We start from the raw sequence: 17,212 nt of genomic DNA, 5'->3' as shown, positions 1-17,212 counted from the left end.
TAGCCCTGGCAATACATGTTCTTTATTGATTCGGTTGGGGCAATTAATGTGGTTCTTCTTTTAGTAAAAACGTCAGCGATTTTCACTCTTTTTGTGCACCATGTTTCAAATATTACTCTTACGTTTGTCGTTCAGAGACCGTCTCCGTGAGGATATATATCTTATGATAAACCCGTATTCCTGTCCGTTTGTTTGGTTGCTTGTTCACGATGAACGATAGATGCTATGATGTATAGCATATACGTCATAGCAGATGACGTCACATGAGTTTATTAACATTTCTATGAAAATAGTGTTCATTATAAATCTAGAACTGGCCTAAATGAGATAAATTAATGAATACTAAAAATATTCAGAAAGTAATATTATGTTACATAGTTCAATACAAATAATAAAATCACATTGTAATGGACAATCTTTAATTTACTCCTTGAGTCCAGCACCTTTTGACAGATAATGTTCTTTTTTTTGCCCTGTTTCTTCTTAATGTTCCCTTTTTTACGTAACGTTACGCTGACTTCTTTCTTCGGCGAAAATTACTACGAATTCCTATCTCGCACTATTACAACAATAGTCATATATTATTATCGAAAACGAGGCTAGATCAAAGGAAGATCACTCTCATATTCGTGTCCAGCACTGAAAAAAAGGACGAAACGTAACTGAAACGCGTAAGTCTTGCAAATAATGTGAGATGAAATTGTCGATAAAGGATAAATAAACACGAATAGTTTTTTTTTTTTACTACTAACAATAGAACTTGTTTGTGTTCTTTGTGCATCTCGTTAGAAACTACAAAGGACAATCAGCAACAGTAGCAATTCAAAAACCTAACAACTTACGTCAGTTGTGAGAGACGAAAGATTATGCAAGAAGAATTTCTATTAGTCTTGGAAAGAAGTGGCCAAAAATAGACGTATATAAATTTTAAACCGTGTAATCTAACATCGTTTTCACTTATTAGTAAAGCTGTGACAACAGCATATTCTTTTCATTGTTTTGACTCTGGAGTATATGTCCGTTAATATCTTATATGTTTTATATAAACTGATGTGGTTCTCGGTTGCTTGCCTGTGTCTTACTGTGTCGGATATATACTCGAGAGTCAAAAGAATGAAAAGAATATTCTGTTGTCACAGCCCTAGTTATTATTATTTCTCTCTCTTTCTCTCTCTCTCTTTCTTTCTTTCTCTCTCTCTTTCTTTCTTTCTCTCTCTTTCGTTCTCTTTCTTTCTTTCTCTATGTGATACGATCAACAATGAGAATCGCAGATGAAAATAAACTGCGATCATCATTCTTGATTATGTATAGTTGGCTAAAATAATCAACCCACTATGAAGTAAGTAATTGCAATATAATTAGCCAATGCGACCCAATAAAGCTCTTGTTCTCTCCACTTATCGTTTGCCAGTTTTTATAAGGAAAGAATATCTGACGATTTTTTGATTTGAAACTCAATGCTTCTACAACAAATCTGCACAAGAACGTGGCGTCGGTGACTTTAGTCAAGGAAGGGGAGATAACAAACAGACAGAAGCACACCTCGAATATAGAATCGGAGATATACTAGAGAAAGCGTGTTTTCAAATACTTGTCGGAGTCGATTGCCAAATTAGTATGAATTAGTTAAGCACAAAAAACGCCTATTATTTGATTCATTTATTTGATCCCCTTAAAATGTCACCGCATGCCCTACTAAGCAAAATCAATAACGTACTAAGCTAACTTTTATTTTGTGTTCAGGTGGAATCCATCGGCGACGCCTACTTGGTAATTTCCGGGGCCCCCACAGCCGTATCGGACCATGCAACCAGGATTGCATACACATCGCTTGCCATGCTAGAAACAACTAAACATGTACGAGCCCCAAACAAGGCTGGATCTTGTATATCAGTAAGTAGAATTGTTATATTACGTAGGTACCAACATGACGTATTTTGTACATACACTGAATGGTCGTACGTACGTATGAATGTAACGAAGGGTTCATCTGAATGTGTACACGTGTCTATGTCTATGGTTGTTCTTCACTGATTGAACCCTAGCTTATCGTGTTGCAGTCAACGTGTGTGTTCTTAACATTTTCTTAGGGTATAATTAACTATTTTCTTTAACCCTTTAACTCTGCCATGATCGTTAGTAGTGTTACTTTTAGTGTGTGTGTGTGTGTGTGTGTGTGTGTGTGTGTGTGTGTGTGTGTGTGTGTGTTGACATATAACACGAATACATAAATATGGCCTACCTGGTTCTGCTGGTCAGCCTTTTTCCGGGAGGTCCTTCTCTCATATTAGGGGGGGGTTCTCTGGACAAGAGCACGCATGCGATTAACTCAAGACGGTGTTTTTTTTTTATATAGTCGTTTATTCGCTCCCAGGCATTGCGTTTAGCAGAGGATCGATCGACGATCTTTACTTGGGTGTCTAGTTCTTACACATCCCACGTCTGAGACGACCCCACTTTGAGAGATCATCTTCTTCTGTCGACGTCCTCAATCCAACTCTTTTTTTCTCAGCTAACTAACACCACGTGACAGACACGTACTTCCGGTCCTGATCAAATGCTTTTCCGGTGCAATTGATCAGTCACCGAGCTTGATGTGACTTTGACATTTTTAACACAAAAACGCAGCTCACACCTCCCCGTTCACCACGCCGGTCAGATGGATAGATCGATAGATAAATAGATAAAAAGATAGATAGATAACTTGATCGATAGATATATCGATAATACACATCACTTGTACCCCCCGACGTAAATACCTCCGCCAAACCCGAAAAACAGCTAAATCCCACACTTCACAGTAGAGATCCCTAGATGTAAGAGAGCCTTCTACTCAAGTAGTTTCTTCCCAAGAACTGCTAGACTTTGGAATTCCTTTCCAGGTCTCTGCTTCCCCAACTGTACTGACATGCAGAAGTTCAAGTATAACGTGAACCGACATCTTACTGTCGAACTCCCTACATAGTACCCCTGTAGCTTATGTCCCCTACATCAAAGTGGCAACATGCGTTTTTGGGGTGAAAATGTAATATAAAAAAAACGATATATATATAGATTGGCAGACATATTAAAAACCAATAATTTCTTGCGTTCCCAACTACATAACAGAGTTGGGTATGAAGACATTTAAAGTGAGAACTGTACGGGATTCATATGCAGTCGAAGGCTTCAATCGTTAGGGTGAGCTCTATCATGTTCATTTTTTTCATTATGTATTATAACGATTTCTCTAAAGTATTGTTTTCTCTGCTAGTTATAAAAAAGTAGAGAGAGAGAGAGAGAGAGAGAGAAAATAAGAGTAACGATATAACTTAGTAATGCAGATGACGATTATGATGATGGCTGGTGTCGTCACAGGTGTTAAAAGAAAATTGGCTAGCAAACATGACAAGACGTTGCGAGCCTATCCTTGTTTTATCGTTATTTCTATGGCAGGTTCTCGTCTGAACTCCAATCTCTGATCCCCCCATCGCCAATCTTTCACGAAAAACACCCTTCTAGCTGAATCCACTGTGAAAAATTCCCCCACTCTTTATCTGTGCCTAAATCAAAACGTGGATTCCATGAACAAAGCTTCTTTCTTAGAACTGCACGCCTGTGGAACTCTGTCCCGTCTGCCTGCTTCCCACCTGACTACAACTTGGATGTGTTCACGTCCAACGTTAACATATTCCTAATGAAACGCCTCCTTAAGTAAACACTTCATCAGATCTCCACACTAACGTAATGTACTTGAAATAACCCTTATCCCTGATGTCTTCCGGGCCTTGATAAGTGGTGACCACTGTGTAAAAAAAAAAGAAAAGAAAATGACGTAGCGAAACAATTTGGTATTATCTCTGTGGTATTATTTTCACAGTATTTAAATCGACATAACCTGCGACCTTCTTCACGTGTCTTATCGAACTCGGGAATCTTTCTGTCGAACTCGGGAAACTGTACGGAAGTTCGAACTGAACCCTTTATTTAATCCAATTTAATTATTCAGATGTTACAGTTAAACCATATATAATTTCTCAACTTCAAAAAAGAACCCTGGTTTCTAACTCTGACCCGTGGGGGGGCATTGTAAATAGGAACTATGTCATATATAAACCATATATGAAAAGCAATTATCACGTAATACATGTTTATCCCAAGTCAAATCACCCTACCCTATTACTAAGTGCATCCCATCAATCAGCCATAGAATGTTTTGGTCGACATATCTTTCTTCTTGTGTATCTTGTAGAACTCGGGAATCTCATTTCAAACATTGGGAGGTGACGATGGTCAAATGGTTAACAGCACGATGTTCCAAGTTCGAATCCAGTTCATTCTACAATACTCACTTTCACTCAGAATGTTGGCAACCTTCACGTGACTCTTTCCGCAAATACTAGATTTTTTTTTCTTCGTAGAAAGAATTCTGACGAGAAAAATGTCAGAGAAACCAATGCCAATAAGAGCTGGCATTGGTTTCTCCGAATTCATATAATATGATGATCTCAAATGATCTGAAACGAAACTTGTCCTGCGTTTTCGAATACCCTGTATATGACGAGGATACATCAATAAATTATTTATATATTTATAAAAGTGAGAATCTGCGTGTGAGGACTATTCTCAACTTATATACTCAACAATTTTTTGATCTACAGACTTGGAATCTGGTATATATATAGGGTATTCAGACTGAGGAAAAGTTTTTGATTAGTTTTTATCCGGAAAATGGCTACTAAGGTGTCAAAATTTTAAAAAATTGGACTTTTATCTCTTTGTCAACTGTTTCACGACGGCGCACGTTCACATGACAGCTTCCTTATGTTAGACCAAGTAGGTTTGAAAATAGCTTTTAATGATCATGTCAAGCTGGCCTAATGGTTATCATACTTGACTCACTGTCTTTACGTTTTGGTTTGGAGTTCCGCCCGAGTATTTATTTATTTATTTTCTTACAAGAAGTGAACTGTTTAGAAAAAATATATATAATAATCGCATGCACATGTCTCAGTTTCTACATGAATTAAAATATAATATTATGTGTATTTTAGGAGCGGGCAACTCCGGGTGGCCTGCTAGTATATGTATAAAAACTGAGTGCAACTTCTGTTAAATTTAAATATTCTTTTATAAAAAATTATTGATGTTATTAGTAAAGTATATAATATTATACAATCTTTAATTCCAGGTACGAATTGGGATTCATACTGGTGGTCTAATATGGGGTATCATTGGGGAAGAAGTGCCTCGTTTTGTCATCATGGGTGAAACAGTTATGATGGCGTCTCGTATGGAGAGCCATGGCATCCCAGATAAAATACATATCACGCAACAAGTATTCAAGTAAGTAAAAAATAAACATATAAACGCTGTTTTATTTCAATATTTTTATATAATTATTTTATTTCAAACAAAATTTGTTCGTTTATGTTGTGATATAGACATTGTGTCATTTGTAATAGTATTAAGAAAGATTGAGAAAGTTATAGGATGATCGTCCAATATTCCGTTAATAAAATTCACTATCTGTTCTGAAACCACACCACAATATAAATAAATACGACGTAAGTATAAACAATTACCTGTACCCGCCCGGCCACCCGTTGCTGTGGCTCGGTCTGGTTATTGCAAGTATTAGATTGATTTGTATCGCACATATACATGCACACACACACACGCGCACACACACATGCGCACGCATACACAAATGCACGCATACACACACAGACACGCATATACACACTCACGCACGCACACACACATGCACACATGCACGTTCACACATACACGCACGCACGAACACACGCATGAACACACACACGCACACACACGCACACACATACATAACACAACACACAGCACATACACGCACGCACGTACACGCACTCACGCGCACACGCGAACACGCACATGCGCAACCGCATATACGTACATGGACGCACACACAAACACTTTGTTGATAGTCAAAAATAGATAGCTTTAAGGCTTTAAAATCACTCAGAATGAGACTTTGACGTCTTTAAACTCAATTTATTATTTATTGGTCTGGTCTCCTGTAGAGAAAGGCGTCATTTTGGAGAATTTTTAAAGTGTTCTCGATTTAGGCAATAAAAGAATGTCAGGTCTTAACTAATCAGATTAGGCGGAATATGGCTGGGGAGGCGTTATTATTTATCAGTATGTTTATATGTTTATGATCAAGTTACGAAGGGTGAAACCCCATATCTGTCGAAAGTGCAGAATTCCTCCCAGTGATGACTGGGGACGGTAGGTGGACTTCACATTTAGAGAGAAAAATAGGAACTACTTCCTCTAAATATGGTTGCGATTGTGATGATGTTGCTCCTAGGATGAAATGTAGGATTTTATTATAACAACTAAATGTGTCAAAAATTGCGTTCTAAAGTTACATAAGATAGTGGCTAATAGTGTAGACATAATAAATTTGTATGTAGCATCTGTTGTTGCAAGCTTACAGTACTTTGGTCCAGAGGGGAATTTCTGCAATCAAAATATTATATAGGAGATAATTTTGACGTGCTCTTTTCTTAGCACTCCCCTGAATTTTGGCAGTAATATGTTCAGAGGTCCTTTTGGGAGATTGTTTTGATGGACAATTTAAAAATCTGAGAGATTACGGTTCAATCAGTGCGACACCCATTTAGGATCATGCTCCTACGTCTAAGACGATCACCAAGATGCCTTTGTTTATCATCGAATGATGATAAAACAAATATTGTTGGGTATTCATAACTCAAACTTGGTGGGCAAGTAAGGCATATGCCGTATTTTAACTGTGCCAAATATTGTAAAACGTATTATGAATTTCATTCACGATTGCATGGTCCACTATGTATAATAATAATGTGGAATAAAATTCAGGTTTTAAAAAGTACATGCCATATAAGACCTGTTTCGGTGCAAAAAACTATTTGATACTAAATCTGACCTTTATTTCTCTAAATTACGCACCGTTTTCATCCTATGTATAATAATTTGATCTGAACCAAAATACTGCAGATGGCACATGCAAATTTATTAAGTCTACACTAATACCCACCATCTTATGTAGCTTATAAACCATATTATGTACACATTTAGGCGTTATAATAAAAACTTATTTTTTTCCGAGGAGCGACATGATCAGAATCTTACCATCTTTAAAGGAAATATCTCCTATTTTCTCTCTATTTTGTCCTCCCACCGCTCCCATTGGAAACTGCGCCATTTCTACATAAACTCTGCTAGGTTTTATCTGCTCTTAACTGGCTATTCGATACACACACATACCAAACCTTTGCATATTCCAATTTACAGAGAATAATTTCTCCCTTTCCGAAATCTGGCACAGCTGATTGGCTGCTCTGAAGACATTCTCATATTCTAATATTCGCATCTTTTACCATTAAACAAACGGTTTGACACTTATAAACACGCCGCCATTTATTTACATATCCATTCGTTTCTTTTAAAACCTTCTGCACTAGATTTATTATGTTTTTATTAGCAACATTAACTTTGCATTTCTTGTCTTTTTCGATATTATATTAAACCATTAAATATGCTATTATCTTTATTCATCCACTTCGCGACACTAAACGTATACACAGCGACGTGAAACTTGCTTCTCACCCCCTCTCCCACTCTCTCTCCACTGACTCCCTATTCGTTTATCGCTTGCCTTCTGCGACGCTGTGTCCGTTAGCCCATTCGCATAGCAGTTTGTTTGATTCGCGTTTCCCTTTTCTTTTGAATACGTTAATTTACTCGCATATCGCTGCAGTTTGTTTGTATCACGTGACAAAGGAATAGTTGGTCGAAATGTCGTGAAAAAAAAAACTATGAATGATGAGAATAACGGTCCGAAAGTATATAAATAACTAAACCGTTTTTTTATTCACTTATACCTAAGAGTTTCCCCGTGAATTTCTACTATTTACATTAAGGAAACACAAAATTGGCCACACTAATTTCTTCTTATGAAAAACGTAATTTTTTCTTCTTCTTTATTTTTTTGTTTTTTGTTGGTGTTCGTTTTTCAGTTAAACATTATGGGCCACAGCAAATCGACATTTTGTTATTGTTTAAAAAAAAACACACACACAAACTATTACATTATTTTGGGATGATGGTGGGTTCGTTTCTTTTTATAACATATGTTAATAGAACATTATTTTTTAAATTTCCTGGATACAACTAATTTCTGTACTTTCACCGATTTACGCTTTCCATAAGAAGCATATTCTCTTATTGTAGTGGAGTCGGAAAAGATGAAAGTAGGAACACGACGATTTGGTGAGAATAAGAAGAACATTTATATGTAAGTGGTACAGAAAAGGTTAGTAAGTCCGTGTTGAGTCGTCTCTGTACGACATCCGGATAGCTCTTATTGAGCGGTCTAGACTTGTTGGTTATATGTCTAATGGACAAGTCCATCTTAGCGATTATAAGGGTGTGTATACAACATATATAAAAAATCTGTTTATATAAACAAACATTCACTGCTAATTTCTTTTAAATAAACAAAAAAAGATTGTAATTTTCTTGAATATACACTGTACATTCGACTCAACATTAAAAAAGGTGTTTATGCACTTATATTACCGCTCTATTTTGTAATAGACTTAACTTAAACTAACTTGACGAATGCGTGCTTCACAGATTGAACAACAACCAAAAGAAACGTCATTGTGAAGTGTTATCTTCCATTCGTTTACGCAACGAGAACGAATCGTTTCTGAACCGGGGTGTGACTTGCGATGCAAAATCGTTTCTTCACGACAACCGGCCACACTCAGCTCAGTAGTTAGACGCCGAAGAAGCTTCACGGCACTTCCCAAAGCCAGAGTTGCATCAAAAAGAAGCCCTGCCTACCTGGGGGATTCGCCAACCTTTTCGGGGAGCTGGGTTTTACTATAATAATCACGCATGCAAGACGATGTTTTTATGTTTATCGGTTTCTGTCACTCCCATGCATCTTGTCTTCCGCAGCATGGAATGAAATCGACGATCTCAGACGTGGTGTTTCTCTATATCCATTTCGAGACGGTCGCCCGCTTATGGGGAGGCCTGTTTAACCCATCTTGCCTCCTCGATTTCTCGGACCCAACTCAACTAAACTTAACTCAGCTTATTCAAATCGGAACACCTTACACGTCACGTCCGGTCCGCATTCAGATACGTCCGGTGGAAATGATCGATCACAGAGTTTGATATATGCCACAAGATGACCCCTTCACCCTTTCTGCACCTGCATGCTCGTTCAAATTTTTGTTTCCCACGATTCTATCTCTGTTATTTACTCCGCTAGATAGATAGATAGATAGATAGATAGATAGATAGATAGATAGATAGATAGATAGATAGATGATCTCGGGCTTGTGGCGTTTCTCTGTATCTATTTGGAACCCGTCGCTCCATTATGGGGAGACCTGTTTAACCCACCTTGTTTCCTCGACTTCTAGCACTCAACTCCCTAATTTACTTTAAAAAAAAAAAACGGAACTCTTTACATGTCAGATCTGGCTTCTGCTTGGCCTACTTCGGGTTCTTTCAAAATAAAATAAAAACACCACAACATTCATATTTGAAAAAAACATTCATGCTTTGAAAACAATATCATTTTAATATTAATATCATCTTTAATATATGCATGTAATTCCAAATGTTATTAATATAATATTTAGAAATTGATATAAAAACTCTCTACTAGAATGAAGTATATATTATATGTGCGCAGAAATAATATACAACATTCATGTGAATACTCAAGCGATGGGTTTGTATTTTCTAACACGATAGTGCAAGTAGGTGCAAAAATATAAATGTTGTCTTCTCTCTAGTTACTCGTCTACTAATGCTGGGGGAGATTAAAAAGACACACATGCACAAAATCTATGTGTATAGGCTCAGCAGAAGGGGGGGCTGTTCGGGCCTTTATCTCGTGAAAAATAGGAGGCGTGTAGCAATATTAGGTTTGTTAAATAATGTTAAAAACGGAATTTTTCTACAAAGGGATGGAATAAGAAATTCCATTTAAGGATTAGTGTTGCAATATTTTTGATATTGTTGTGAGGCTATGGTCACAAGAAATTGGAAGGGTCTATTTATAAACAGGGGTGATAAGAACTGACCAATGAGATGGAACCATGCGTTTCTAAAAACAAATGAGAATCTGGAATCACTACACCTAGCCTTTTTGTCTGCACACAGGATGGTCCTGGATATGACCTTAAACTATACCCGGTGGTGAGGCCCCAGCATGCGGGCTTTGGAGAGTGTGGAGCCACTCCCAGGTCCACTCTGACTCAGAGTGGTAGTACCTGTTATAGGCTCAACTATGGGTTAAATAGAAACCGACTTAAAAACAACACATATATTCTATTAAAAAAGCTTTCTTCAAAATCTTTGGATTCGGCATTAAATAACCTGAAAAGGGTTGATGTGCCGTAAAACAAAAACAACCAACTAACCAACCAAGCCATATCTTACTATTTGATATAATAGAAGTAATTAAAAAAAGAACAACAGTTGCCGTAAAACAAAAAAAAACAAAACAATCAACCAACCAACTGCAAACGGGAAGGAACTTTCCTTTTTGTATCAGGACTTCTTTGGATTGGCTACCTACGGGAAACTCTATTCTTCGTCTTAGTCTGCAAGCATTTACAATTCAAAGCTTCTCTGGATCGATACTGCCATTTTTGTTTGGAACAACGTTTCTCGTCTCTATTCAAACTAAAATGGTTTACAACTAAATAAAAACAAAATTAGAATTACAGCAATGTTGCATCAAAAAGATAAAACCGCCAGGGATGTGTAACGAATAAGCTGATATAATCATTTCCTTTTTTTAAACGACGAAGCAGGACCATGTTTGGGATAGCTGTTCCTCTCTTATGGGAAGGGCGGCAGGGAGACCACAGAGTTTTATATATGCATATTATATATTGGAATATAAAACTATAACTCTGAAAACATTTTTTTAACCTCAAATGATTGTGTGCTGTTGTCATCTATAATATAAATCTCACCTCTCTGTTTAAATGTATGTATGTATGTATGTATGTATGTTTGCCTAAACCTTTCGACAGAGGCGACGGATTTTCACGAGATCGGTATCGTTTTGAAGCTCGACCCCTCGGACGGCAAATATCGAAAACTTTGCTGAGGCATTAATTCCTTCACCCTCAACTGGCCTTTTCTACAGGGAGGGGTCGCTCTTATCGGCAATATTTATGAAAGTCATCCCCTCTTTTCGATCGACTAGCCTTAATTTAAACCTTCGCCACTTCCGGTTTGGCGATCGACGCAACGACAAAGACGTCACATTTTTTTTCCACGTTCTTTTCCTCCTTGGCGCTACGGGTTCGAGCCTGCGTTTCTACTACCTTTTTTTTTTTTTTTTTTTTTTTTTTGCTCAACATACACCTCCAAACACCCAGGCAACGCCGGGCACATAGGCTAGTTATTAATAAATTTCACAATTACTTTGATTAAAAAAGAAACCGATTCCCGCAACAGAAAAGAGGACAAGAGAAGAACATCACTGTGATCCTTCCTACTGTTATGTGTCATCTACACAACAAGGTTCCAGATGTTTGTGGAATAAGCCGATGTCCAGATAATCTGCTGGAATCGAAGAATTGATTGACCGCTGTGCTATAAGGGCATAAACTTATACGCATACGCGCGATCGACCTTTGGGTAGAATGTTGTGTACATGAGTTCTAGGACTGGTCATATACATAGATAAAATAAGAAACCACAAAGATATTACTGTATGATTCATAAACATCCGTAAATATATATTATTTGTAAAACTATACGCTTTGTTATCTCATCGAAAAAATGTCCTTCAGCTTTTTAGGCAACTACATGTAAACATGCTCAAAAGTTGGCGATAAAAAGAAGTTTTAAAATATATTTTCGCTTTTAGAGTGTGGGTTTATTTGCACATATGAATTTAGTGTGAAATGATTACCCACTTCCGGAGCAGATAGCGTTTTTAAGGACATGGCCTTAAAACGCTGTCTAGTCTAGACATGGATGATCATTGCCGCCTGGTGTTCCGGAAGTGGTCGATTATTCATCCGTAAATTTATATGCAAGGGTGAACGCCTCAATAAAGTGTAAAATTTTACGTCTTTTTCTTCAACTTCTTTTTACCGGCAAGTAAAAGTCGTTTTCAAGTCGTTTTCATGTAATCTAAAATAGTAGAATCTCATTTTTACTTTCACAAAGCTGTAATGCTACTGTTACGCAAAGATGTTGTTGTTTCAAAAGATTAATTCTGTTTCAGTGATTTGCAACGTTCGACGTTCAATTTTGAAGAAAGAGGTTTCGTTGAAATCAAAGGAATTGGCATTTTGAAAACGTATTTTCTTCTCGGCCCAAAAGAAAAAAGCATCTGAATTCATTTGTGAGTTGTTTTTTTTTTTTAGTTTTTGCTTTTTTGTTTTTGTTTTTTTATCTTTTCTTTTTTACTTTACTTTGAAATCGGTTTCTTACGAAATTAAAATTCTCAAAGTTTTCAATGCTAACAAAATGTCTATGAACTGGATATTCTACGTGTGATATCTTTGTAACGAAAGTTCGTAATATTATTTCAAAGATGTTCACAAACAATGTGTATTTTATTGAAATATACAAAACTTGATTGTTATCTTAGTTGATATACGAAATTTACATATAAAATATACAAACAGGAAATTCTGTTCTATTTCTTCTTCTTCGTCTTCTTCTTTTTATTATTATTATTATTATTATTATTATTATTATTATTATTATTATTATTATTATTATTATTATTATTATTATTATTATTATTATTATATGTGGTAGTAGTAGTATCATTATCATTATTATTATTCGTCATTTATTATTATTTGTTATTATTATTAATATTTATTATTATTATTTATTATTATTATTATTATTATTTATTATTATTATTATTATTTATTATTATTATTATTATTATTATTTATTAATATTATTTGTCATTTATTATTATTTATTATTATTATCATTATTGTTATTGATTATTATTATCATTATTGATATTGATTATTATTATTATTATTATTATTATTATTATTATTATTATTATTATTATATTGTAATATACAAAACTTGATTTTTATTTTAGTTGATATGCAAAATTTACATATAAAATATACAAACAGGAAATTTTGTTCTATTTCTTCTTCTTCGTCTTCGTTTTACTATTATTATTATTATTATTAGTATTAGTAGTAGTAGTAGTAGTAGTAGTAGTATTAGTATTATTATTATTATTATTATTATTTGTCATTTATTATTATTTATTATTATTATCATTATTGTTATTAATTATTATTATTATTATTATTATTATTTGTTGTTGTTATTGCTGTTAATATTCCATGTTTTATTATTATTTGTATTACTATTTGTTATTATTTATGTTTATGTATTTTTATTATTTGTTATTATTTACTATTACTAGTTACTCTTATTTATTATTATTGTTGTTTTTTATTACTATTTGTTATTATTATTGTTTATTATTATTATTATTATTATTATTATTATTATTATTATTGTTGCTGTTTTTTATTAATTTTTGTTATTATTATCACCATTAAAATTAAAAGTTCGAAAGGTATTTAATAAGGATGTGCATTATATTTAAATTTCATTTTTATTATTATTTATCATTATTATTTATTATTATTTCATTTTTTACTTGATATGCAGAATTTTGCTTAGAAATATACAGGAAAGAAATTCTGTTTTTTTTCTTATCATTATTATTTGCTGTTATTATTATTTCATATTTTATTATTATTTGTTATTTTTGTTATTATTGTTGTTATTGGCTATTATTATTAGTTATTATTTGTCATTATTATTTATTATTTATTATTTATTATTATTTTTTTATTTTTCATTATTATATATTAGTTATTATTATTATTTAATATTATTATTATTATTATTATTTATTATTATTATTTCTCCTTATTATTATTTATTATTCATTATTATTTATTATTTATTATTATTATTTAATATTATTTATTTTTTATTATTATTATTTATTATTATTTATTATTATTAGTTATTTATTTATTTATTTATTTTTTTTTTTTATTACATTTTCACCCCAAACAAGGCAAATTGCCACTTTGGTGTAGGGGGCTACTATCAGGGGCAACAACTACTGGGGTACTATGTAGGGATTTGGGCAGCAAGGTGTCGGTTCACGTTACACTTGAACTTCTGCACGTCAGTACTGTTGGGGAAGCAGGGACCTGGAATGGAATTCCAGAGTCTAGCGGTTCTGGGGAAGAAACTATTGGAGTAAAAAGATCTTTTACATCTAGGGATCTCTACAGTGTGGGGTGGGATTTAGCAGCCTGTCGGGTTTGTCGAGGGTGCACACGTCGTGGGGGCACAAGTGATTGCAGTTCGTCAGAGCATTCACCACTAAAATACTTGTAGAAAAGGCAGAGGGATGCAACATTTCGTCGATGGGACAGAGGCTGAAGCTTAGATGCCAGTTCAGGGCCTATCAGGTTTGCGACTCTCTTTTGAACCTTGTCAAGGAGCGAGAGACTAGTAGCAGATGCACCAGCCCAGATGTGGCAGCAATACTCCATACATGGGCGAATGGTGGCCTTATAGAGGTACAGGATACTTTCGGGTGTTAGTAGTTTTCTAGCACGGTAGAGAGAGCCCACCTTTCTTGCATCGGCCCTGGCAATGCCTTCAATGTAATTGTTCCAACTCATGTTTCCTGTGAACGTTAGGCCAAGGAGTTTGAAAGATGGACTCTCAGATAAAGAGTCGTTGGCCATCGCCATGGGTGGCAGAGAGGGTTTCTTGTAATTATTGAATGAAACTAGTTTAGTCTTGGCAGCATTGAACGCGACCAACCACTTTTGTCCCCATTCCACTACAGATTGGAGGTCTTCCTCTAGTGTTTCTGCCATTTCTTTAGAAATGTGTTCATTCGTCTTCCTGTCGTGCCTGCCATAGAGTGTAGTGTCATCAGCATATATACCCATCTCAGAGGCAATGTTGTCGGGGAGGTCCTTTATGAATATCAGGAACAATAGAGGTCCAAGGATAGAACCCTGGGGCACCCCCGCATTTATATCATATTGTTTAGATGTACGACCGTATTTATTATTATTTATTATCATTATTATTATTTATTAGTATTATTATTATTATAATTTGTTATTATTATTTATTATTATTATTATTTGCTATTATTACAATTTTTTTTTATAATTTCATATTTGATAATTATTATTATTATTATTATTATTATTATTATTATTATTATTATTATTATTATTATTATTATTAGTTATTATCATTGGTTATTATTATTTATTATTATTTGATATTATTGTTTACCAATTTCTTATTTTTAATTATTATCATTTTTATTATTAATATTTTTATAATTCATATTATTTGTTGCTATTATTATTTCCTATTTGTTATTACTATTCCTATTATTACAGTTATTATTATTTGTTATTGTTATTATTTTCCTATTATTACTTTATTATTTACTATCCTTATTGTTTTTATCAATATCATTTCCATTATTTTTCCTTTTATCATTATGTATTTGTTTATTTATCTATTTATTTATTATGATTATAATTTGGTAACATGAATTTATTTATTAAATTGTTTAATTAACAATTTTAAATTAATGATAAATCGATCAATTAATCCATATTTATTTTTTTTTATAAAGCACGATTATTCGTATTAACATACACATTAGTGTTGGGACGATTAATCAGAATCGGAATCGGGGATCGGGAAAATCGGAGCGTTTTTGGGATATTGGAATCGGTATCGGATTCGGAAAAATTTGAGCCTATTTTCCGATGGCAAAAGCGATTCCTTAAATTATCTTTTTTATTTGATTTTGGTTTAAGAAACATCTTCCACTGCTTTTAGTAAAAATAATAAAATAAATATTTATTGATTTAAACTTTCGGTAAGACTAAAATCTCTAAATCAGACCCTCAGAAGTGTGTTTTTACGTTTGAGAAAACATAGACACATTTGTGTTTTTACGGTAATCGGGATTAAATAACACTTTTATATTTAAATATTTATAGATTTATAAAGAATCGGAATCGGGAATTTAGCATGGAATCGGTAACTCTATCGGAATCGGGGAAAATATTAGAATCGTCCCACCACTAATACATACATACATACAGACATACATACATACATACATACATACATACATACACGGTGTTTGTTCAGATAATTGTATAAAAAGATGTGATGTTATTATTTTCAGACTAAGGATCTCTTTGGTGGAATTTGAAATCCTTCTCACTTGACGGTACAACCTGGCAAGAATGTAATTGATCACTAATCTAGTAATGGATTAAGAAATCAACTTGGGGTCGATGATACTTCCGGTGTTTTCGTTGTTGATATAAAAATACAAATTAATTATTATGAAAAATACAAAATTAAAAAAAAAAAATTATAAAACTATTCAATTTTTTATACCCCACCCCTAAACAAAACAAGAATAAATACAAAATAAAACTTCGGTAAGTTGTTTTTCTTTCCCCCTCCTCTGTCTTCATGTCTCTCTGTTTGTCTGTCTCGTTGTCTCTTTGTTCGTCAATCTGTTTGTACACATGCATGCCAGAAGTAAATAGACACGCTTATTATTATTGACTTCCAAATTTCGTTGGGTTTCTTTAAAAGTTTTGAGGCAAGATTTTTAAGACCGGATGCTTTTTCTGACACGAATCAAGTGTCGTAATCGACACCAGTGCTTTCATCGAGACACCATCATTTAAGGCTAAACAATTTACACATTTAGCCATTCATCATCGCATAGGAATGCGTTAGAGTGATAGAGTTGAACCTGGTCACTCTCTATTGAATTTCACCTGTCGCGTATCCAGCTTCCTAGATTTGAGTATGACTTGATTAAAAACTTAAACAGATTGCATATGCCATAATGTGTACCTGCTGATATATATTGGCTTTGCATGTGAATGCAGTGCAGAGGATCAAACAACAGAACACATTCTTGAATAGCAATGAATGCGTCAGAGTGATAATTGAACCTGGTCACTCTTGATCCTCTGTATGATTTTCTCTTTGTTAAGTTTGATTTCTACTGTGAACCTCAGGTGTTCTGATTTAGTTAAGTTGTTTTTATCACTGAGAAAAATATTCA

The 17,212-nt window shown here is 34.2% G+C and overlaps 1 protein-coding gene across 1 annotated transcript in view; it reads left to right on the top strand.

The window, feature by feature from the left end:
- The window catches only part of LOC145296917 (guanylate cyclase soluble subunit beta-2-like), a 120,646-nt gene extending 104,076 nt beyond the window's left edge, over nucleotides 1-16,570 (top strand). The window contains exons 10-13 of the mRNA XM_080143081.1: nucleotides 1,744-1,893; nucleotides 5,171-5,325; nucleotides 12,284-12,403; nucleotides 16,310-16,570. Of these exons, the coding sequence (XP_079999207.1) occupies nucleotides 1,744-1,893; nucleotides 5,171-5,325; nucleotides 12,284-12,395 (417 nt within the window). The 3' untranslated portion in view covers nucleotides 12,396-12,403; nucleotides 16,310-16,570. The remainder of the gene's footprint in view (nucleotides 1-1,743; nucleotides 1,894-5,170; nucleotides 5,326-12,283; nucleotides 12,404-16,309) is intronic.
- The last annotated feature ends 642 nt before the right edge of the window (nucleotides 16,571-17,212 follow it).

This window comes from Euprymna scolopes, chromosome 17 (assembly GCF_053919585.1).
Source record: "Euprymna scolopes isolate OS-2025 chromosome 17, ASM5391958v1, whole genome shotgun sequence".
NCBI classification, from domain to species: domain Eukaryota; kingdom Metazoa; phylum Mollusca; class Cephalopoda; order Sepiida; family Sepiolidae; genus Euprymna; species Euprymna scolopes.
This window is presented reverse-complemented; position numbering and strand designations above follow the sequence as displayed.